This window comes from Aricia agestis, chromosome 10, assembly GCF_905147365.1.
Source record: "Aricia agestis chromosome 10, ilAriAges1.1, whole genome shotgun sequence".
NCBI lineage: Eukaryota > Metazoa > Arthropoda > Insecta > Lepidoptera > Lycaenidae > Aricia > Aricia agestis.
The window spans coordinates 15161827-15187303 of NC_056415.1; the positions used below are offsets into that span (position 1 = coordinate 15161827).

Below are 25477 nucleotides of genomic sequence, written 5' to 3' on the forward strand. Positions count from 1 at the left end.
TAATATCTTTTATTTATTGCGCTCGTTATATGTAAGTTTATTTGTACATAAATAATCAGAAGAAGCCTAGAAAGATTTCTAAAATATATTTTCTTAAATAATTCAAATAAAACATCAGTTTTATATATTATCTCCATTTATTGATGAAATGGCCAAAAGTTTTCAACATTAAAAATTATTTGATTATTTCTAATTTCATAATTAATTATTTTACAATTTTTGGGCACTTTTAGACACGTACATTTAGCACATTAAAAATGTTCAATAAAAAGAGTTTAAAAATACAAAAAGTATGACGTCACACTATGGCGGACAGTGTTTCGGCGGCATATATAAGGCATATTTTTCAATCAACATTTTTATGGGTTTCTACTGTGTAAAATATTAAAATATTAGTTTTTTTTTGTGAAAATGAATGATTAAGAAGCGATTAGCATGAAGAAAAAAATTAGGTCAAGTAGCCTATTACACTCAGAGAAATGTATTCATAGATTTGCCCTCGTATTTGGTCGAGTTATGTCAAACCTCGCCGACAGGATCACGACTAAAGTTGACTTGACAAAACCCGACCAAAAAACGTGGTACACAGGTTTGATATCCGCACTGTAGTTGTCCAATGTAGCGACTGTGCTTTGGATGTCTATTGAATTGCGTAAATATGCCTCAAATTAGTTAATTTATTAATGTAATAATATGCTTACTTATTGTTTTAAGATTTGACGCCAAAAGAACTGTGGTTGTTCATAATAAATCCGTCCATAGATCATAGATGCTAATATTTTTTTAAGCATTTCAAGGCAAGATTTACGTAACTCAATACTTTAGCCTAAATTATTTTATTTTGTAGGATTCGAGTGAAGAATGAATAAGTTATTCTAAGTTGTAAAGAGTAGGTTGTTAAGAAAAATCTGCATTTAGAAAATTATAAGAGGAAATTTCATTTACTTATCATTAAAGCCTGTTTTCTTGTACTTCAATTGAGTACTAATTTATTCATTGTAGAATTGAAAACGTAAAGGAAGTTGAATCATTCTGCGTTTGCATTTTTCAAGAGCAAGTTTTATTTTAAATTGATATTACTTTTCCATGACTTAAGAATCTCTCAACGAATCCCGTTGTATACATTTAGGGCCTCTTTCACCACTTCCTGATAAAGTGCCGGATAGGCTGTCCACAACTTTTTTGACAAATTCTCCATACTCCATCTGTCAAGTTAAGTGGTGGATAGCCTATCCAGCACTTATTAGGAAGTGGTGAAACAGGCACTTAACGTATTAAAATAATAATATAGTAACTAATATAGACTGAATTTATTATTGTTAAATTATTTAAATATTTATTCTCAGATTAGTTACAATTGCATTTATGTATTATTTAAATTATTTTTTAAATTTTAATGATGCAACGAATATATCAAAGAACATTAAAGTTTTAATATAATATGTGATTTATTTTAATTTTGTCCCCATAGTTTAGATATTAATAATTTTTATTTTATTTGACGTTCATTATTGTGTTAATATTATAATACCTACCCGAGAAAGCTTTATGTTTAAGAAATATACAAAAAAGGGAAAAAATCAAGAAAACAAAAAAAAAATGATGATTATGAAAACAATGATATTATATAAAAAAATATTTTATTAATTTATTTTCATTAGATTTAATTGAACCTAAAATATACCTACTTATAGAACTATTTTATCAGTAGCCTTATATAGTAGGACGTCAGATCTTTTCACTAGATCAAAAACATGTTTACAACAATAATGATAATATGTAAAACCGAGTATCAAAATATGTGATAATATACAAAGATTATAATATTAGGTATAGTCTTTACTCTATAGAATAAATAAAAATATATGGAGGTGAGATAAATGATGTTTCTAAAACAATAAAACATAAAGATGATGAAATTGTTTTAAATGACACTTACATAAATATTGCTAATGATAATATAATAGAACACCATGAATAGAAGTAATATACTAAATTGACATCGAACAGATTATGTTTAATATGAGCAAACAAATAACAAGAAAAATACGATAACAGAGATGACGATTTTTCTGATATGATGTGTGATATTATACTATAAGTATATGTAAGTAGATTAAATTAGTATAAAATATATGAGATGTTGACAAAATAAGGCTGACATAAAATAAATTTTCTTCAATGAAGCTTGTAAATTAGTTGGCAAACGAACAACCTAATGCCTGATGGAAAGAGCTCATGAACAGTTGCAATACTAGAGGCGTCTCAAGTGTTTTTGTGTCACTTATCTAAAATATTAGCAAACTTATGTTCGACCAATTGCTAAACCAGTGATTCTTAACCGGTGGTCCGCGGACCACTGGTGGTCCCTGGAGGCATTCCAAGTGATCCGCGAAGCCATCTTAATAATATGTGAGAATTCAGAAGTAAGTAAAGACTAAAGAGTATGCACTATGCAGTCACAAAAGTCCCATTAAAAGTAACTTTTAGATTTGTGCCAAATAAAAAAATGAGTGCTAATTATAAAGTTGTGCTTATTTTCTTTTCAAACAACCCTAAGTTTAGGTAAACCAACCGGGTGGTCCCCGGCTAACAAACATTTGGTAAAATGGTCCCTCATGACTAAAAGGTTAAGAACCACTGTGTTAAACATTTTCCTTAGGTTCTTCAAAATATTTTAAGACAGGACTTGACCGCATCAACTGCAGATATACTTGCAAGTTGCAACCCATTATGTGTGGGTGCACACAATTCACTGCGCTTTGGCTTTCATCGTATGCCTTATAACAACTTGTTCTATGATACATAATGTCTTAAATTAATATACATAAGTCGTGTTCCTATGTCTGACTATTCGTAGCGGTAGTACTGCTGTTGCTGCGGTTGTTGCGGTTGCGGTTGAGGTTGCGGTCTGTATTGCTGTGGTTGCGGTTGCGGTCTGTACTGCTGTTGAGGAATCTGCTGCTGGGCTGGCTGCTGCAGCTGTGGTTTCGGTGTGGGGACCTTCACCACGATGTCTGTTGGCTGTCTCGACACCTGGAAATTGTCAGTCTATTTAGTAAACAAGTAGAAGGCATTATAGATTCGACTTTGAGAACTACCTTACAATACTACCTCCCGGACCGACGAGCATCCTCCTGTACCTAATTATAGGTTACAACCATAAAGTTACTATACCTAGCGGAATAGAGCAACAATCTCGAGCTGTCAAACGAAACCGAAATTGGTTTTATCTGTGTGTAAAATAGGTGTACGTATACACTTACAAAAGCATGATTGAACATGAATTCTATGAGATTAAATTGTCAATGTGCGGCACATGCCGACTGGACGTCAAAAAAGAGTGCTGCTATCATCTATCACACGTCTCTTTTTATCACGCAGTGTTACTGATAGTGACATATTCTCTCTTGCTCAGGCCTTTGTTTCTCTATTCCGCTAGGGTTACAACTTACAAGTTATATCAAAATATCATTTATCGTTACAAGGTGCGCATTGTAATGCTCGGTTCTCCTGCCTCACTGATGTAATGCTCGACTCTGTATAACGTTACATTATACGCGAATGCTCCCGGTGAGGGACCTTTTCTGTCGCGCCACACTCGGAGTTATTTAATGCTTACTTACTAATTTACAGGATTTTAAGGCGGAACCGATCATGAAAAAGGAGGGCAAAAGGTAGTCATAAATCTCAAACACAATATCAATAAAGTTTCATGTAACACATTGTAAAATTACTTTCACAAGGCTCTAGTAATAATAATTGGGTAATTTTCACGAAATTCCGAAATTCTTGTCCTTGGAGTTTATAGAAAAATCCAACAAAGAAATGGATGTTACTAATGTTTCTATACAATCACCATAACTATACCTAAAAGTTTCACATAAGATTTTAGAGCCGTATAAATAAATAAATAAAAATGCACAACCATAATGTTCCTAATATCATTCCCTCACTGTGTCCCGAGTACCAATTTTATTTATTTTTATTTACCAAAAAAACACAAAAATCATTCTAATCATATTCGAGTAGGTTGGATTGTTTAAAAATATTATAAATTTATGGGAAAAACCGAAATTAGCGTTACAAAGTGATAAACGCGTTAAAAATTTGAATATTCATATGCGTCTCACAAAAATAAATCATTCCCTCACACTATTACTGGCAGTTGAATTATGAACGCATTTTAAATAGAATACGAACGCTACCATTAGTTTTTGAAAGTTGGCACTAATGTCAATTTATCAAAATGGCGAATTTTCTGTGATTGTGTTCGGGTGTGCGCTCCAAAAAGATTTTATTAATTTTATTGTTAAATAAACTTTTTGATCGTCATTTCATCACATTCTAAAAAAACAAAAGGTAAGTACTATAACTGATTATAAGTTGCACAGATAAGATGACTTTTGGGAGTAATTTCCTCAAGCAGAAAAATTGTTTTAAAAGTAAGGTTATGTTACGAGTTCTTTACGGTTATTCTTTATTTCATCATTCCCTCACCATCATTCCCTCCTAAAAATTTATGGTGAGGGAATGATAATATATTATGAGGGAATGATTTTTCGGTGGGCTAACTGGCTTTTTTTTTATTGTTTGCTTTTATTAATACTTGAATTCATTGCTGCAATATTGTTGTAGGTTAAAAAATGTCAAGAAAGAAGAAGATAAGCAAAGAAGAAGCTAAATTAAAAAAGCGAGAATATGACCGAAAGCGCAGGGAAAAAATGAAAGCTGATCCTGTAACACTTGAAATACTTCGCGAAAAAGAAAGAATTAAATACCTAAAAAAAAAAGAAAAAGGTCAAGTAAAACCTATATCCGCAATGAGTTCCCGAGAAAGAAGGCAAAAAAGGAAAAACTGGAAGAAAAATAGCCAATTATATAGAGACAAAGCAGTGAAAAAGCGAAGGAATTTAGCAAGACTGTTAGATGAGACACCACCTTCTAGCCCAGGACCTGGACAAAATAATGATGAATTAAGAAATCTGGCAGTTAATAGGAGAAGGCAGCAACTCAGAAGACGTAGAGGAATACTTTATGCAAGAATATCTAGATTACAGGAAAGACTGAAACAAGAAATAAGAAGAAAAGAGAGATTCCGTAAAAATGGCATTCACAGAATACACATGCTCAGTGATAGTCCTGTCAACCAGTACAAGAACAAGTTCATGTTTCACCTAGTATATCATCATATAAATGATTTTTTTCCGGGTGCGACATTTTTTGCGTGGAATTATTCAGAACCAGGCCATGGCAAAGGTGCTCCTGATGGTGTAGGTGGCACATTAAAAAGAACAGCTGATAAAGCGGTGGCTGAAGGCAAGGACATCGTAAATTTGCAATCTCTTAAAGAAATTTTGTTGGCAAGATGTTCTTCAATAAAGCTATTTGAAGTTACCACTGCTACTATCGCGAAGATAGAAGAATTAGTCAAACAGTCAACCATCATTGCTACATTTCGTGGAACCCAGAAAATTCGTCAATTTGTCTTCAGTAATGATGTCTTGGAATTTAGAAGTCTTTCATGTTATGAATGTGCAGAAAAGTGTAAACATGGGATATTACAAATCTTCAAAACGTTACATTGAAAAACCAAAGTCCTTTGAATTAAAAACACGTAACAAATCTTATGATGATGGACATTCGTCAAATGATGTTATTTGTACGGACAGTAATATCACTTATAATATTAGTGATTATGTACTTATCAAATGGGACGAAAATTTTCACCCAGGGGAAATAATATCAGTTTTTGAGGAAGGCGCTTTAGTAAAGTGTATGAAAAGAGGAATTAAATCTTGGAAATGGCCTAAAATCAGAGATGAACAGTAATATGCCTGGCATGACATTCTGAGGAAAATTGAGCCTCCAAAATTAATCAGTAAGGGTTGTTATTTTATAAAAGACTAGTTTTTTTAGACTAGTTCAAAATATCTGATTAAGACTTGTAACTTTGAGACTGAATCGTTTAGGATTACAAATTTTAAAAGTAGGTAATTTCACTCTTTAATAGTACCTACTAAATAAGAAGTATTTTTTGTTTAGAAGAAAGCCAGTTAAGTTATAGATTTTGTTTTGTTGATTTTGATACTAAACATTCATTTTATCTATGAGATTAAAGTTTAAAATAAGAAGTTTTTCTGTTATTAAAAATGCTGTTAGATAAATCTTTAAGTTAGCAAGGATTTTGTTGTCATTGTTATTTAATTAAAAGCCTTAATTAAGTGCCATAATAGATAAAAATAAGTTTAAATTAGAGTTATGCCAAAGTGCTGCAATGATTTTGTGATTTGCTAGAATTACTTATTAATCTTACTTATTGTTTCAGAAAAAAATTTCATTTAATAAAAAAATTTTATTGAAAGAAAACTAATTTTATTTAAAAAGCTTCATGACTTGTACTCTGTAATAATCATTCCCTCACTTTAATTGTCATTCCCTCACTTTGATTTTTTTTAATGTCCTCATAACTTTCATAAAACGCGTCAATTTTTGGGACCACTACATAATTAAATTCTAGTTACATTAGTACTATCAAATTCACTTAAAATAAATATCAAAAATTTTTAATATTTTTTGTCATTTTAAGATAGCCGAATTTCGGAATTTCGTGAAAATTACCCAATTATTGATCTAGATTTTAGATATTTGTTTGTACAATTGTTAATCGGTACAAGAACATGAATTGGACTGAACCATTAATTCCATCTCCACTCATAAAGTTCAGTTACTAGACTTACCTCAGCCTTGAATCCCTCTTTCGGGTCAGCGGTATACGTGACAGTTCTGATGAAGCCGTCGCTGTCGACGACGGAGTAGGAGCCCTTAATCACATTCCCTTCTCTCTGCTCCTTGCGGTTCTGGTAATTGGTGTATTGGTCGTCGTTGACGTCGAAACCGAATTGATAGGATGGGCTGGGCTGTGGATTGTTGATGATGTTAGATAAGAGATGTGAAAGGTCACAATAGAATATCAGTCTTTTGTCATAAATGAAAAAGGTTATAAAATTCATTTAGAAGTTTGTGGTTTAAGACTAACAATGTATTCTAAACTTTAGATATTATATAATTTTAGCATTTTAATGATTTACCTTCTTATACAAGAGGATTTTTTTACTGTAAGTACATTTAAAGCGTATTTTTATTAAAATACGCTTTAAATAAAACTATAAAACTTAATACAAAATAATAATAAGCGACAGCAGTGACTGTATATATTAAAATACGCGCAATATCCATTTACAGAGATAGGTACGAAATAAAACCAAAAGTTTTGGTTCTAATACTGCGCCTTGCGGTACACCTAATTAGTTATTTATATATCGACGATGTAACCTAATAACTCAGTAATTGCTACAGCAAATTACATAATAAACATTAAATATATACCAGAATCTCCCTGTTCCTAGTCGTTATGTGACCGAGACTCAGTGAAAGTTACCTCGGTGAATGTAAGATCAACGTATCGAACACTTAGCATAGTTCCAAGTTAACTGCAGGGGTTCTATGAGAATGATCCTTATGTGGTTGACATAACGTTCCTGTCAAAGGCAAATAGCTAAACACTATAAAGTATCAATATTATAAGTAGGTTTACAAGTCGGTAGTTTACGATATCGTTATTTGATATGTTTATGTTTCCGGCAAATGCTATCAATAAGTAATTTATGACGATATAAAATTACTATTAATTAGTAGGTAATTGGAGATACGGGAACATCAATATTAATAATAGCTAATTAGACAGTATTATGTGGCAGCTTTGGAAATTATTGAACGAATTGCATTTATAATTGACTTTCTTAATTAATTTCTTATTAGTATTCTGTTAAATAAGTGTTTTGTTAAAAAAACTAGGAGCTACTGTTAAACTTAGTTATAAAATAGTAAATACGTACGTAGAAAATATTAACTCATCTGTAATTTAATTAAAAATCAAAGATTCTAAAGGTAAACCAGAAGTTGTACTTCTATGCCAATAACCTGAAAAGAATTCCAACTGGAAATTACCTATACTTCATAATTAGCACTCTACATAAGGCAATGACACGACGGTGAAAAGTAGTTCTGCCAATAACTAACGTGGAAGTTATCTAGATCAACATAGCGACATGCACTAGATTGAGTCATTATTAATTTCTCTACAAATATTTGAGGAAGCTTTTATTATGTATTTCTATGTTCATCCTCACTACATTTTGGGTCTATTAACTGACTTGAGTTTATGTGCCCACAACTCTGTCCGCGTAGAAACTCCTCTATCACGCAGGAACCGTCAATTTTGCCATAGACAAAACTATCCTACATCTGTTTTCTGACTTGAGATATCTTCATACTAAATTTCATCTAAATTAGTTCCTTGTGTTAAGCATACGTCATCATGGAGCTACTAGACATGGACACAATTTATATTATGGAAATACAATTTATAATATTTCTGAATTTAATGCTATAAATATGTTTTATTTATTAATTGGTAAATATGAGCTCCATCACTATTAACTAATGGAAACTTAATTTTTACTGTCAGAGAACTTGATCAATTATAGGCGGATGGCGGACCTACGTAATTTGGTCGAATGTCAAACTCAGCCGACAGATTGCGCCTTATAATTGACCGACCGACGAATAATCCGACCAAATAGCCTAGATCCGTCAACTGATTATGAATAAATTTCTTGGATGGTTGACAAACACAAGTTCCACACATCACATATCCAACGACCAACATGTGGTGTGACAATACTTACGTCATAGTCTTCCGGTTCCCTCTGCTCCTGCGGTTGCCGGTACTGCGGCTGTTGGGGTTGCTGGTACTGCTGTTGCGGCTGCTGGTACTGCTGTCTTTGGTATTGCTCCTCCCCCTGGACGTTGTAGGGCTGGAACAATTGTGATAATACTTAAATGATATATTAGTGTCTTTTCTAATAAGAGCTATTGACTATATTATTTGATATGCGAATTAGAATATAATGCTAATAGGATCTAGCTAGACTTAGTTACTATAACAACTACTAATCTTCTTTTCCTTGTATACAAGGAAAAGAAGATTCTAAAAAGAATGTTCGTGTTCCAAAATTAAGAGAAATCTAATATATAAAAATAAGTCGGGTTTTCCTTCCTGACGCTATAACTCCAGAACGCACGAACCGATTTCCACGGTTTTGTATTCGTTGGAAAGGTCTTGAGCTCCGTGAGGTCTATAGAAAAAAATATTCAGAAAAAACTTCAAGAGAAAAGCAGGAAAACAGAGAAAATCATTTTATGGCAAAACAACTTTTGCCAGGACAGCTATTCGCTAATAAAACTAAAGCTAATGCTACGTGACACGCAACACCAATCACAAATTAACATAATTTGCCAATCCTTGTTGACAATTAATTGTGTTCTAATCTTCAAATAGGGTTTGCGAATAATGTTTTGTAGAATATGTTGACTTTAAAGATCCATACTAACATTATAAATGCCAAAGTCTGTCTGTCTGTTACCTCTTCACGCCCGAACAACTGAACCGATTTTGCTGAAATTTGATATGGAGATACTTTGAGTCCCGAAAAGCAATATAGGATAGGTAACTTTATATCCGAGAAAAATGTACAGTTTCCGTGCGATATACGAATTTTGGTGCAACGGAGTTCTATGTATGTAGAATCTACGAATATATGACTGTGCGTAAGGTCTACCATAAAATGACTAGTCTACTCACCAGTCTAGCTGGTGCTGGCTGTGGCGCCGGTCGTGGTATGTGCTGCGCTTGTGCCTGGCCCTGGGCGCCGATGTACTGTCTCAGCAGATGAGGTGGGATGCCTTCTTCCTGCTGAAATTGAGAGTTACTTAGTTTGATATCTTCTTCTTTCTAGTCGTATTCTCATGGCTGAGGGACGCGACCACTAATATTTGCTTCCGGGATAGGGCTCTCCACTTGCCTCTGCCTAGTTTAAGGCTTAAGGCAGTAGGAGTGTCAGTAGTATTTTTAGTAGAGTTTTTGTGGGCATTTGGCTCATCACACACTGCTGCGGCATGCCGCATGAGCCATGACCTATGTTGGCAAGATCGACTCGAGATTGGTAGCCACTAATCAGCCATGAAAACCCTTTGAAAGACAAAATATATTTATGTCCTGGGACCCGCAAAAAATAATTTATTAGATATTATTATATAATATACCACCGCTATTTTTTCAATTTCTAACTACTTGTAACAATATTGTTGGTAAAATCATAGTAACTCACGCACGTCAAAAAAATTACATCACAGTTAAACAATATCAGTTTTAAAAAGGAGTGCAACTTTAAGTTAATTTGTCATTAGGTAACACTTGACCCACATAGTTAAGGGTCATACAGCACGACATAAAACAATAAAAGATTGAGTAAATGTAACAAAAAACTTTACATGCAAATTTTATAGCTCATTTGCTTGGAGGTCTGCTGAAATTTAAATATGAATGATGCGTGGAAAGTTTGAAGTAGGTAAAAAACAATTAGACGTGACTTAGTACTTACAAAACATGAGATCTATAAATGAGTAGGTACTTCATAGTTTTTGGTTATTAATTATATAAAACTAATATTAAATTAAATCCTCATACCTAGCTTGATTTGAATAGGCATTCTTAGTAACGCTAATGTAAAAATAAGCAGTAAGTATACTTATAAAATAACATATTTTCCTGACTGACAGGCTGATTCATTATGCTGAGCAAAAACTATTAAAGTTACAGCCACGAAATTTGGTGAGTAGGGTTGTTTTATTAAGTAGACATTCACTAAGGACGGAATTTTGGAAATTTTACTCCGAAGGGGGTAAAATAGGGGTTGCAAGTTTAAATGAAAGTGCGTCATTTCTTAAGTTAGAAACATGAATGGACCGATTATGAAAAAATGAAAAAAAAAAAACATGAAAGTTTGTTTTTGGGCTGCTGATTAAAAATGAATGGATACGTGTTTAAGCGTTTCTGGAAATTCTACCCTCAAGGGGGTGAAATAGGGGTTGAAAGTTTAAATAAAAGTCCGTATAATAAAGAGTCTGGATTTGAATATTATGCGTTCACGCGCACGAAGTCGCGGGCAACAGCTAGTTTACCAAAAAGCTTGAAGTTATTTTGTTCTAATTTAACACAACAGAAATTATGATGATTGATGATATTATGATTTTGATGGCCATTTCTAGAGATTTAGTGTATGAAGCTTTGTCCACTTAGTGGGTAAGTAAAAACCAGGACCATAATTATTATGAATTTTGTAAGTCCCAATTAGGAAGCACTTTATGTAGGAACCGGCTAGGAACATATTTGTTATAGTTATAGCTTGGAACATGCGAAGAGAAAGTCAATGGAGAATCGTTAAACTACAAGAAGTAACCACAGTATGAAAATACACAGTAGACTAACATAGCCGTATTTTGTTTAATGCAGAAATAGCTGTACATACTCGCGCAATAACTAATTAACTTTTACCCCCTTAGCTACTAATAAAAATATTTGAGCTGCGGATATCTATAAATTATCTGTTTCTGTCTGATTGATATTTCGCACATTGGAAAAGTCACATGACAGACAAGATGACAATCCTTTAAACTATTTAATCTTGTATATATAAAATTCTTGTGTCCCAATGTTAGTAATTATCGTACTGCTCCGAAACCACTTTAATGATTTTTACCAAATTTTATATTAGGCATATTCAGTAGGTCTGTATAATAATAGTAAATTTTACAACTCGAGACTGACGGCGGCCATTGTTTGTGCGACGGGATAGCGATGGACGTTGCCTGGTACCATATTTATTTAGTCACTTCAATAAAATAATATGGGCGAAATACTTTATATTATGGCAAAACAACTTGGCCGGGGCAGCTACTATTTACTAGTAGTACAGTATTAATTATTATAATTATATTCTGTATTTATATGCGCGATATTTGTTCTCATACATAGGGGTGGTATAAAGAAAATTATCTTTAAATGTTTTAGAGAAGTCTTGCATGCTCCCGACGATTGTTACTCTACTGTCTACTTTACTATTGTGTAGTAACGGCACTAAGATCGTATCATAAACAAGTTCATGTTACACATTTAATGACTGTACTGAATTACTTAATATTGTGTAACAGTCTGACCCAGAGCATGTGATTGCATACAATACTTTTAAACGCTAAATGTAGAGCGAGATGAAATTCAGGCTTCAGATGTAATTAAATATTAATGCAATGGTTGCATTGCACAGAAAAATTTACAGACTTACGGACACATTCAGAAAGATGTAATGTATACTTAACTTTAATTTAATGAAGATTTTGACATAAACACATGTAAGGCGTTTGTTTTTTATAATTATTGACCAAACTATTCATTTAATTAAAGTTACTAGAGATCGCCCAATGGTCGAAATTCGACCTTACTTGCAACGACATTAGGACTACTACCTATATTTTGTAAAAATATTGACTTCATCAAAGTTTTTTTCAATTCTTGTCTCTGGGACTCAGCTGATCTCAGACTGGCAGTTTAAGCATTGTCTAATAGTATCTAAAATTAAACAAAAAAAACAATAATCCATTTTCAATTTGTCAACTTGTTGTCAACAGACTTCAACCATAAATAAAAGAGTATAATTCGTATGTATTGACTTGTCACTCAAAAATCTGTCATTTTTCCTAGTAGTAGTGTCGTAGTGCGTGTAACGTAATAATCATAGACTTAATATATACTGTCGAATAATTAATAAGAAACGTTGTGTGTTTTTCTTCTGACAGAATACGTGCTTCTCCAACTTGTCTATTTCACTAGGTACCTATGTATTACAAAAACTTAGGCGCACAAGTCTGTTACAATTTTGCGGATATGAGCAAAATATTTGGTCCATAAATATTTAATATTATTGACATGCCTTTTTCACACACACAAAAAACGAGCGATTTTACAATAAGTATCTTAAATTATTACGATGTTAATTAATTCAGAGATTAGCTTCTTTACAGATGAAAGATTTCGTCTGTGGTAGACTATTAATTACTAGTAGTTTAGAGCTTTGCTTTGTACTTGGAGGGCGTAGGTTCGATTGTATTTATTATTGGAATATTATTTTTTTATCCAGCCCTACCGAGATTGAAATTAAAGTGAGAGCATTTATTTTAACACCTCTATTTTGTTGACAATAATGATGAATTTATGCACTTAATCAGTCGTAATTTTATCTAAAATATCACTGACTGAATCAAATAAATAATAATGGCACTTTTCACGTTTACTATTCCAAATTTAAAACAACAAATCCACGAAGAAAAAAATGCGTGCTGATAATTCGAAATTTAAAAATATTTTACTTTTTAAAATACTAACTTGCTCCTGAATCTGGTACTGCGGTGCGGCGAAGGCACAGCCGAGCACAGCCAACAATATACACCGACGAATCATTTCACACACTTGGCTCTCAATTAAAAAAAAAACACAGCACGCGCGGCGAAATTACAGCAATGTGGGTATGGTAGGCCACTCTCACTTTATATAGAGGCACCCCTTCTAAGGCGAGGGAAGGAGGCAGATCTAGTGCATAGTCTTATTAGTATTCAGTAATTCTAGACCCAAATAGGTGACCCACATGTGAGTTTACTTAATGTACCTGTTTGTAATTTCTTGTGTACAGAGTTTATAAGATTATTCTTATAAGAATGCTCTACTATATAAATAAGGTATCTAAATTAGTTTTGTAAAATAATTAAATACCGTTAGTTACTTTTTTAGATATAGGACAAACAGCAGTAATGTCTTACAACCCAAATTATAATGTAGCTTATGATATATTATGTCAACTATTGATTTGTTTTTATTCTTTTCCATTAGTATCGGATATTAGAAATATTGTAGGTAGCAACAGTTTAGTGCTACGGTGGGTCATACATGCGTACCTAGTCTTCAAAAATCGTAATGAGAGATAGAGAGAAGTACTCATTATTGATTAACTACATTATGGAAAAATATTGCTTATTTTTTAATATTCAGTCATAATATTATGACAAAGATAAAATAATAGAGTCTCAGTGAAGATTCTTTCGTAAATCTCACATTCAAATTCAAAATCAGAGACACGTCAAATTTATAACACCCCTCTTTTTGCAATGGATTGTATAATATAATATTATGCTCCGCTATATCAATTCCTACACCCATATTTTTATACAACTCTCCTACCAATTCTTCAACAATGAACTACTCAAAACCATATTCAATTTTCAGCTTAGGTAAAGCCTATTCAGGCTATATGCCATTAATTTTAGTTAGCGCAGCTGTCATTTAGCCTTATACATGAACAATCGGCTACGCCTATACCCGAAGGCCAAAAATCTGTGCCAAAGTTTATACTGTCACGATTAATTAATAAACTAGACGGAACCCTTCTGGCAAATCAACAAGGCTATTTTGGCGCGTGGCAATTAAAACTTATGTCGTTAAATGTCACTCGAAAGAGATAGTTTAACACTTGACTCGCTCACCTTTCTGACAATATCATCCGATAATATTCTATAACATCCTATAATCCATACTTAATATTACACTAACTTATAAATGCGAAAGTGTGTCTGTTTGTAACCCCTTCACGCTCAAACCGCTGAACGGATTTTGCTTAAATTTGGCATGGAGATATTTTGAATCCCGAAAGGGCAGTATAAGGATAGTTTTTATCCCGGAAAAATGTACGATTCCTGCGCGATTTACGAATTTTGGCGCTACGGAGTTGCGGGCGTCATCTAGTATCCAAGGGCGTCGCCAAGGGGGGGGCAGGAAGGGGCAGCTGCCCCCCCCCTAGAGATTCTAAAAAAGTTGCTAAATATAATGCAAACAACGACCACTATAATATTAAAATCTGGTAATTTAAAAAAATGTGAGCACCAAAAAATTGGGGTAGGTTTCTGAACCTTAGCCAAAGTCAACTTGCCCCCCCCTGCGCCATCGGCTGGCGACGCCTTTGCTAGTATCCTATAATATCCTACAATATTATTCCGTCATAAACGTTATTCTAGTGTCTATAATATTATTATTTGATGGAATCTATGAAAATGAAGAGCTGCTTAACGTACAAACCCTCATGACAATATTAACTCTTACGTGGGAGAGCCATGCTTCGGCACGAATGGGCCGGCTCTACCGGAGAAATACCACGTTCTCACAGAAAACCGACGTGAAACAGCGCTTGCGCTGTGTTTCGCCGAGTGGGTGAGTTTACCGGAGGCCCAATCCCCTACCCTTTTCCCTTCCCTATCCTCCCCTATTCCCTTCCCGTCCCATCCCTACCCTCCCCTTTTACCCGATTCTCTCTTAAAAGGCCGGCAACGCACCTGCAGCTCTTCTGATGCTGCGAGTGTCCATGGGCGACGGAAGTTGCTTTCCATCAGGTGACTCGTTTGCTCGTTTGCCACCTTATTTCATTGTAGTTCTGTAATTCGCGATATTAGGTGATATTAGCGAGGAGAATTTCACGTTTTTTCATTTTCGTTGTCAATAAAAATCAGTTCAGTAGTTTAGAAGTAAAGACCTATAAACCATGTCAATGTTAAGAAGCTAGTATATGCATAGGCTCCCAAAATCACTTCTCCTTTTTAACCGACTTCCAAAAAGGAGGAGGTTATATGTTCGGCTGTGGAGATTTTTTTTTTTTTGAATTTTCCGTTGGGTAAAAAAATAAAATATTGTGACTTTATGTAAAATGCATTACACATTTACGTTACTTTACTTATGAAAAGATACAATGAATCTTTATTAATTAAGTTAATATTTAAATCAAGCTTGATTTAAGGAGCATCTAAAACGCTGTTTATAATTTTTGATCTTATTTTCAAAAAAAGTTTTGTTGCAAAACTAATCGTGTTACCTAAAATTACGTCAGATAAATCAAACTGAAAAAATGTAATTTCAAATTATTTTATGATTTAAACTGCAAAGAAGTGGGTTAGGTTGAATAACTACAGTTATACAATAATTATTATTATGTTAACTAGATGTTGCCTGTGAATTTGTCTATACGAAAGTGAATCTAACGGGAACGTACATTTTGGTGGTATAACAAGTTACCTATTTTTTTCGGCGATAGTTTTTTTTTATATGTATCCACCATTTATTGAAATCGGCTAGCATTTTCGAAGTTTCTTCAATAACCCGACACATGGTTTATCCCATAAGTAAAGCAAATATACCTATAAGCGGAATAGAGCAACAATCTCGAGCTGTCAAACGAAACCGAAATTGGTTTCATCTGTGTGTAAAAATATGTGTACGTATACACTTACACAAGCATGATTGAACATGATTTCTATGAGATTAAATTGTCAACGTGCGGCACGTGCCGACTGGATGTCAGAAAAAGAGTGCTGCTGTCATGTATCACACGTCTCTTTCTACCACGCAGTGTTACTGATAGTGACATCTCTCTTGCACATGCCCTTGTTTCTCTATTCCGCTAGGTATATTAACTTTATGGTTTATCCTAATTTTTTGTTAGACAAAAAGTTAGAAGTTCTTTTAAACTTAAAACTTATTACTGAAATCAACAGATTGGCAGTCTTTTTGCTATAATATTATATTTATTACAAACATAATTATATTATACCATTATACGTAATAGTTAGCCGTACGTAGCATAACTAACGTAATAATTATTAATTTAATTATAGTTATTGTTATGAATGCATGTGGTATTTTAGGTTATTAAGTTTAATTAAAGTTGTATAAATTCTTATAAAAATTACGGTACTGTACACCCATCTTTTCGACAGCATTTTTAAGTAGCTTGTAAATTATTAAAAAATGAATATTTCTTTATTTTAACTCTATCATTTTGTTATAGAAATTAATATTTTAAAAGGGATATATTATATTTTTAGAAAATATGATCCATAATGTCCCGAAAAAACTGCGTTTAACAAGTATAATGTATATTATAAATATTTAGCAGCTAGAATTTAGAAAACTATATTATAATACCAGTTTGGTAAAACATTTTTATGTATATACTAACATATTTATTTTGTTATATTTCCTCGCCAGGATTCGAACCAGTGACTTTCACCACTGAACCCGAGAGTTTCATGTGCGTTTTGACATTCCGTGCGATATGTGAAAAGTAGTTCACGGCCGACAGTAACTCGAATCCCGCTCGATCGGGTTTCGGTATCGAAACGATTGCGACGGGATCACGAAATATGCCCTGAATAGGCACTAAGGGAAAAGAGTGTACTTACTCGTAAGGTCGGTCCATTAATTGTGTGAGGCATTTTTGAGGATTTTTTGACCCCCTTGGTGAGATTTTAAGAGAGTCCATGGCCCAATGGGTAGACCTTTGGTTCGCACTCGCAGAGGGTGCAGGTTCGATCCCGGGTGGAGGCGAGAACCAATGAAACATTTTCTGATCTCAAGTATTATTATGTTAATAATACGGACACTCATACGGGGAAGGAAAACATCGTGAGGAAACCTGCACATAGTTGGTTCCAGACGTATTGACTAGTTCTTTCCTCTGGACTAGGCCGACTGTGTTGCGAGAATGCCGTATGCGCTTGGGCAACCACACTGACATTTAAAAATCTTATCCCAGGCACAGTATTTGAGAAGTGGTTACTTTGCTCTGAAAATCTAATCTAATCTATAAAAATAAGTTGGGTTTTCCTTCCTGACGCTATAACTCCAGAACGCACGAATCGATTTCCACGGTTTTGCATTCGTTGGAAAGGTCTCGGGCTCCGTGAGGTCTATAGAAAAAAAAATTCGGAAAAAACTTCAAGAGAAAAGCAGGAAAACAGGGAAAATCCTTTTATGGCAAAACAATATTTGCCGGGACAGCTAGTACTGTATAAATCATCCACAACGAATTTAAAGGCCTAGTTTTTGGTGAGATTCTGTAAGATTTTCCTCAACCCTAATTTCAAAGTCTATGTTTTGGCTCTACAGTGTGTAACAAAAATAAGTGATAATACTTTAGGGTATGTACGTGTTCCTTGTAGAGAGTTCACTGTGAAAGTAGCAGCGCTGAAAGACGAAAAATTTTTTTTACTTTTGTATGGACAAGGGCGCGAGCGTCACGAGTTTCCCCATACAAAAGTGAAAAAAAAATTTGGTCTTTCAGCGCTGCTACTTTCACAGTGAACTCTCTACAAGGAACACGTACACACCCTAAAGTATTATCACTTATTTTTGTTACACCCTGTATATGTGTTGATTATTAAAAAAAACTTCATTTGTTTCATGACTTTCATTTAAGACAATTTTTTCAAGACTTCATGTAGAAAGAAATTTTAATGCAATTTGACACAGTTAAAAAAAATACGTATTAAAAAAATACGTTACTACGACCCCTCGATTTTCGTGATATTATTTTTTATTTTGTGATCCATAAGAACCGTATATTTCTACATACATATATGTAACCTATTTTCCCACCATGTTACCTGTAACTGCGCAACGTTTCGACAGGTTTTGATAAAACTGCATGAAAAACTACCAACGAAAATTGGTTTGAACGAGATCTAGCTCGTAGTTTTCTTATACGTCATAAACGGTAAACCTTAAATTAAATTTCATTAAATCAACTGAAATATAAAAATAAATCAAAAACCTTTTAATTTCATAAAAATAAACCTTATTGCTGCTGCGGAACCTTTCATGGGCGAGTCCAACTCGCACTTGGCCGGTTTTTATGCAAGTGCCTAAGGAACTGACATTTGCATGTGCTTCAATTTTTTTTTAAATTGTCTCTGATCGCATCCGGTATTATTGTAGTCTTTAGTCTATGGTAATTGTTATAGTTAACTACTGAGAACCTACTAGCTTCCGTAGAGCGAAAGTGTATTGCTTCCTTAACCAATCATAATCTTTTTGCGTTAAGTTGGCAGTATAATATGATCATAACAAATTATGTTTCATCTATGTTCATGTCAACCAAATAAGTTGTTACTAATTTTATTAGTAGATGCTGCCCGCATTTTTTACGCCAAAATTCGATTTTGGCAACTTTCCTTTCCTGGGGTTCAAAATATGTCCATAACCACGCGAATCTATTCAATAGTTTGAGCGTAAAGAGATAACTGACAGACAGATAGACGATTAACACGTGGGAGAGCCATGCTTTGGCAGGAATGGGCCGGCTCGACAGGAGAAATACCACGGGCTCACAGAAAACCGGCGTGAAAGAGCGCTTTCGCTGTGTTTCACCGAGTGAGTGAGTTTACCGGAGGCCCAATCCCCTACCCTGTTACCTTCCCTACCCTCCCTACCCTATTATCCTAAAGGCCGGCAACGCACCTGCAGCTCTTCTGATGTTGCGAGTGTCCATGGGCGACGGTAGTTGCTTACCATCAGGTGACCCGTTTGCTCGTTTGCCCCCTTATTTTATATAAAAAAAAGACGGCTATATTCACAGACAGACCGATACATTAACCATCACATTAATAAGTATGCACCTTATCTGGCGTTCGTTCTAAATAACTCTTATTTAATATACCGTTCTACTCTTATACAGTAATAGTTGTATTACAATGCAACTTATACAATAGATACAGTTACAGTTTGCCAATAAATTACATGCGCTTTATATAACGTCTGGGACTTGATAAGCTGTAACCGAGCTGCTGGAGTGTCGCAACACCAGCGTGACACCACGTTGTTCATGATACGCGGCCCTTTTAATATCATAATATATGTATGTATTAAATAATATGTTTTCGTTTTCTGCCTATAACACAAGCCCATCAGGTACTTACCACGGGGCCAGACTGACGTGGTGTGAAGTGCCTATATAAGTAGATATTATAAAGGGGTATGAAGATTTTTGTATGGAGCCTGGCTGACCTACTTTCCGCCATTGTGTTTTTCCGCGTTCACGAATATTAAAAAAAAAATATATTCGTGAACGCAGAAAAACACAATAGCGCTACGGTAGGTCGGCCAAAATCTTCGTACCCCATTGTTTTATTTCTATGCAATTTGGATCGAATCAGAATGAAATTCTCTCTTTTTAGAATGTCTACGTGACGGCCTATCGACGCAGTGGTAACTTACAGGTACATATAGTACATAATTATTATGTATAGTTACGGTATATATATTTTTTTGTGATATAAGGGGGCAAACGAGCAAACGGGTCACCTGATGGTAAGCAACTTTCGTCGCCCATGGACACTCGCAGCATCAGAAGAGCTGCAGGTGCGTTGCCGGCCTTTTAATAGGGAATAGGGTAGGGTAGGGAAGGGAAGGGAATAGGGGAGGGTGTGGAAGGGAATAGGGTAGGGGATTGGGCCTCCGGTAAACTCACTCACTCGGCGAAACACAGCGCAAGCGCTGTTTCACGCCGGTTTTCTGTGAGGACGTGGTATTTCTCCGGTCGAGCCGGCCCATTCGTGCCGAAGCATGGCTCTCCCACGTCAATTTATATGTATAATCACTAACAACACACATACTCACCTTTTGCCTTTATAATAAATTAGTGTGATAGTATGATGTGTTTAAAAATATACGCTAAAGACAGATTTTGATGAGTTTGAGTTACTTGCTGTCGCGAAATTTATCTCGATCAACTTGTCAATCTAAGTTCAAGTTTAAGTAAATTAAAGTCTTCATGTAATCATGACGTATAATCTCACTTTTAAGGTTCCGTATTCAACAAGGAGCCCTTATAGTTTCGGTCTGTCCGTCCGCCTGTCTGTCCGTCTGTCCGTCCGTCCGTCTGTCTGTCCGCAGTTTTTCTCAGAGACTATAGGACCTACAAAGCTGTAATTTGGCATCAATACACATATTAATGATGCCGACAAAATAGTCATCTTTTGTTTCCATTTTCCCCCCTCCCTCTACCAGTGATGTGAAAAAATTCACGGGAGTAGGAAATATGCTAATTTTAAAAAGAAAACTATCACGGCTGAGAAGTCTCCATACATTTTTGAGTTATATTCGATCAACTAAAAAAATGTATTCGACGAAGTATAAAGGAACTTTTCGTTCAAATTCTTTTGAACGTAACTGAGATGATGTTGTTAGTTGTGTAAAACACGTTATAAATGTACATTCATTAACCATACAAAAATTATCAAAAACTAGCGTTACTACGGAACCCTATATTGCGCGTGGCCCGACACGCACTTGGCCTGTTTTATCCGTAAAAGTGACTTTCGAAACTATTCTAACCTATAAAAAATCGGAGCAAGTTAAACTATTTCGTGCGCTATTTAGGTATTAAGATTTGTTACCATAATAATAATAATTACTAAGTAGATATATTGAATTTTATTATACATTTTATTAGACTTAAGTAATTTGCTGTCATATTGTAATAGTGCAGGTATTTTTAACGTCCAACTTTATGTGTGTTGCTAAATAAGCATTGCAAGTATGAGTATGTGACCGCACCCCGGTGGATATCGCCGATCTGTGTTTTGTCATGTACTACGTGATTTTTGTAATAATTAGGTATGTGAAATACCTAACTTAGATAAGCAAGATAGGTGGAGTCTAGAAATCATTGGTAAGACTAACTGAAGTAGGTATTTCTAAGCGCTACGGATGATTGCACAACCGAAAACACGGCGATTTTTTTAAATGAAATAAAGGGCAAACGAGCAAACGGGTCACCTGATGGAAAGCAACTCGCAGCATCAGAAGAGCTGCAGGAGCGTTGCAGGGTAATAGGGGAGGGTAGGGATGGGAAGGGAAGGGAATAGGGAAGGGAGTAGGGTAGGGTATTGGGCCTCCGGTAAACTCACTCACTCGGCGAAACACAGCGCGGTATTTCTCCGGTCGAGCCGGCCCATTCGTGCCGAAACTTGGCTCTCCCACGTCGATACAATTTGTATCGAGAAAAGATTCACTGTATCTTTAAGCCACTGTTTTAAGCTATTGCATAGCTTTTATCGCGGGCTTTGAGCTCGACGACCGAAATAAAAAAATCCGTAACGAAAATAAACCTAACACCCCTTCCACTTCGGTGCAGCGTTGCCGTCCATCGTACTATAATTTAATAATTTGATAAAAATGCTATGAAATAACTTTATCGCGGGCCGCGGCTGTCCCCGAGTACCACACATACCTACTTTTTTTTAAATATATTTGATACTCAGATAATAATGTAATAATAAATTATTTATTTTATATTTAATACTATTTTAAGCGGCTTAAGGGCCTGTTTTACCACTTTCTGATAAAGTTCCGAATAGGCTATCCACAACTTTTTTGACAGATTCTCCATTTTTTTTTATTAAATAAGGGGGCAAACGAGCAAACGGGTCACCTGATGGTAAGCAACTATCGCCCATGGACACTCGCAACATCAGAAGAGCTGCAGGTGCGTTGCCGGCGTTTTAAGAGGGAACACGCTCTTTTCTTGAAGGTTTGCAGGTCGTATTGGTCTGGAAATACTGCTGGTGACAGTTCATTCCAGAGTTTTACTTGATCTGTCAAGTTAATTGGTGGATAGCCTATTCGTCACTTATCAGGAAGTGGTGATACAGGCCATAAGTAAAATAACTTTAATAAAAGGTTATACGTTTTATAGACACAGACAGACTGTAACATAATATTGATCTTTTATCGGAGATTAAAAAAAAGTATAAAATATGTGTAACATACTCTTTATTATCACAGATTTCTCAAAATATCCATTCATCCAATTTTTTTTTATAATAATATAATATCTATGGACGCTTCATACCACGTCAATCTGGCCCCGTGGTTCAAATACCTGAAGGACTTGTGTTACAGGTACCAGACAACGTAAATATATTTAATAGTTTACTTTTATACTATACATATTATATTTAAGATTTTTATTATATCATACACATATTTAATACACATATAGACCCGAGAACATTAAAAATTTTCCATCCATGCGCGTTGAAGTCTTTTATAAGGCGCATGCAAATTCTAAAGTTACTTTTATTTTTGGTCCATTTATCTTATTAATTAAATTGAATCCTATTCCATAGTTTTCATTTATTATCTTATATTGATATAAGAGGTGCCTGCGTCATTTTATCCAGCACTGGATTAACACTGTTTTACCACTGGATTCTGGACTGGAAAAAAACAGAGCCTTTGGCCAAGACTTTTTTTATCACTTCTGTATAGAATTGTAAAAATGTATGAAATTGACATCGGACTTCATATTGTCGAAGGATTATGTCAGTTCCATACATTCAGATGATTCCATATAGTAGCGATAGAGAATACGTCTTGGCTAAAGGCGCAGAATAGCAATCAGAGATGAGAACACTTGCTATATCAATATACTTTAAAATTAATCTTAATCTAATCTACAATTAAGTATACAACAAAATGAACCGACGTGACGACAACAACAATAAAACAGTAGTGCTCGAATCACGGCGCGAATTTGTTCCCAACGTGGTGTCGGACACCCCACTTGTAGTTGGCGTTCTTGTCCGTCTTCACGAAGGTGTGGACCGGCCCGGTGACACCGTTCGTGTTCCTATGGTCGTAGTCGTGGTCGTGGCCGTGGTCGTGGTCGTAGTTGTGGTCATGGTGATCGTGATCGTGGACGAAGTCGTGATCGCGCTTCGGCCGATCCCATTTCGTGGGCGCGGGCGCAACTGAAAGACAAACGAAAACGTATTCAGAATGGCATTGATAAAGCTATGGATCCTATATAAAGAAAAGAAAACTAAAGCTTATACAGGTTGTGATAAAACTAAATGAAAATATTTTTAGGGTGTGTATCGGTCCCCTATTTTAACTTTTGTATGGGACAATTCACGCCGCCGCGCTGGGGCGCTTGCTCATACAAATTACAAAAAAAAAATCACAGTGAACTCGATATAGGGGCCCCATACACACCCCAAAGTATTATCATTAATTTTGTTACACCCTGTTTAGATAGAGACCTTATATAGAGAATACAAGCGTAAAAATATGTATGATGCGCAGGTGGCTTAATAACTACGCTATCTCCTCTTCCGTTTAAGATTGTGTTAAAATATATTATGGTCACGGAACGGACAGACTTTAATGTGCAGTTTTGCAGGTTTCATTCCTTTTTACCACTCTTACCAGGTACTCTGTGATGTGGTAGAGGTGCGTATCTGACGACTCTTAGTGGTCTCCGGACTGGATAGTAAGGGACCGACCACGCCGCTGCTGCCGCCACCAGACAAGCCAATATTATCTGTAAAATATAAAAAAGCTGTATAATTATTGAAAGGTTTTACTAAAAGTGTTATCCACAAAAAACCTGTCCGCACATTATCCGAATTTCTGATCAGAAAAATTCGGACGCCCTGCTCCGCTGATATACATTTTGACACATCAGACTTCTGAATGCGGGGTCCACAACAAAATGTATGAACAGAGTGCGTTCCGGCGGGCATCCGAATTTTGTTGATCAGTCAGGCTTAAGCCCGCGAATTGTTATTTCTTAAAATTGGATTTGTTGTTAAAGCGTGTAGAGGTAACAAAGAAACCGATGGTATAAAAACAGGGATAAAAACTATGGTCTTATGGTTGGCATTGCGATGCCTTTGAATAACATTTATCTTAGTATCTGCTGCACTCAGAGAGATTTATTGAAAACTAAAATTAAAATATTGGGGTTTAGAAAACTTCGTACATTTTCTATCAAACTCTTGCTTAAATTAATGTCGAGATTCGTATCTCTGTAAGTCGGATCGTAAGTTAGCCAAAAGTTTTCATAATCTGCAAACAGAATCACAATATTAAAAAGTAAACCTATGACCTACAGGCATACATATTCCGTTGCGAGACCCAAAATGCCACCTTAGGGCATTTGCGAAACCTCCTACACCTCTTGCATAAAAACACTCACCAATCTAGAGCAGTCCATGTCAGATAACAAAATGGTGATTCGAGCTCAGTTCGGCTCTTATAAACGAACAAAACAATATCGCTTTCTATTCAGCATTTTACGGTTGAACGCGTGACGATTCGGTTCAGGTAAAAGCCATAGAAATGCTGTCTAATTCCTATAGATTTAGCCACAGATAGATTTAAAAAATAACTACAGTTGTAATAATTCTGTTTCATAAATGTAAAGATGTAACTTACAATACTTAATCCATACTAATATTATAAATGCGAAAGTGTGTCTGTCTGTCTGTTACCTCTTCACGCCCAAACCGCTGAACTGATTTTACTGAAATTTGGTATGGAGATACTTTGAGTCCCGGGATAACACATAGGTTACTTTTATCCTGAGAAAATGTATGGTTCCCACGCGATGGACAAATTTTTGGCGCATCAGAGTTGCGGGCTTCATTTGGTACTGCTATAAACTGAAAACAAAATATTTTTATTTACAGGCTGCAAGGATTTCGATCGATTCTTTGAACATTTTGCAGTGTTTGTTCATATATTTTAAGTTGGTAGTACTATTAAAAATAATCGGCCGAATGCGAGTCGGAGTCACTCACGAAGGGTTCCGCTCTGTTATAGAGTGAAAGTATGAAAAAATCGGCCAAGTGCGAGTTG

At 35.1% G+C, this 25477-nt stretch overlaps 2 protein-coding genes across 2 annotated transcripts; both read right to left on the reverse strand.

Moving 5' to 3' along the window:
* Nucleotides 1-2850: 2850 nt before the first annotated feature.
* Nucleotides 2851-13417, reverse strand: LOC121731013 (cuticle protein 8). The gene is made up of 5 exons (XM_042120303.1): nt 13343-13417; nt 9707-9817; nt 8751-8879; nt 6741-6920; nt 2851-3036 (listed from the first exon to the last, which is right to left on the reverse strand). The coding sequence occupies exons 1-5, from the start codon at nt 13415-13417 to the stop codon at nt 2851-2853; spliced, it is 681 nt and encodes a 226-aa protein (XP_041976237.1).
* A 9939-nt stretch (nt 13418-23356) lies between these two features.
* Nucleotides 23357-24833, reverse strand: LOC121731228 (protein catecholamines up-like). The gene is made up of 3 exons (XM_042120584.1): nt 24816-24833; nt 24044-24158; nt 23357-23586 (listed from the first exon to the last, which is right to left on the reverse strand). The coding sequence occupies exons 1-3, from the start codon at nt 24831-24833 to the stop codon at nt 23357-23359; spliced, it is 363 nt and encodes a 120-aa protein (XP_041976518.1).
* Between the last annotated feature and the right edge of the window lie 644 nt (nt 24834-25477).

Bases quoted from the DNA above. Each gene is read 5' to 3' on its own strand.
- LOC121731228 (XM_042120584.1), bottom strand. The intron at 23,587-24,043 runs GTAAGAGTGGTA...TTTGTCTTTCAG, and splicing joins ACCACATCACAGAGTACCTG to TTGCGCCCGCGCCCACGAAA.
- LOC121731013 (XM_042120303.1), bottom strand. From the start codon at position 13,417: ATGATTCGTCGGTGTATATTGTTGGCTGTGCTCGGCTGTGCCTTCGCC. The intron at 9,818-13,342 runs GTTAGTATTTTA...TCTCAATTTCAG, and splicing joins AGTACCAGATTCAGGAGCAA to CAGGAAGAAGGCATCCCACC. The intron at 8,880-9,706 runs GTGAGTAGACTA...CAATTGTTCCAG, and splicing joins AGCCAGCACCAGCTAGACTG to CCCTACAACGTCCAGGGGGA.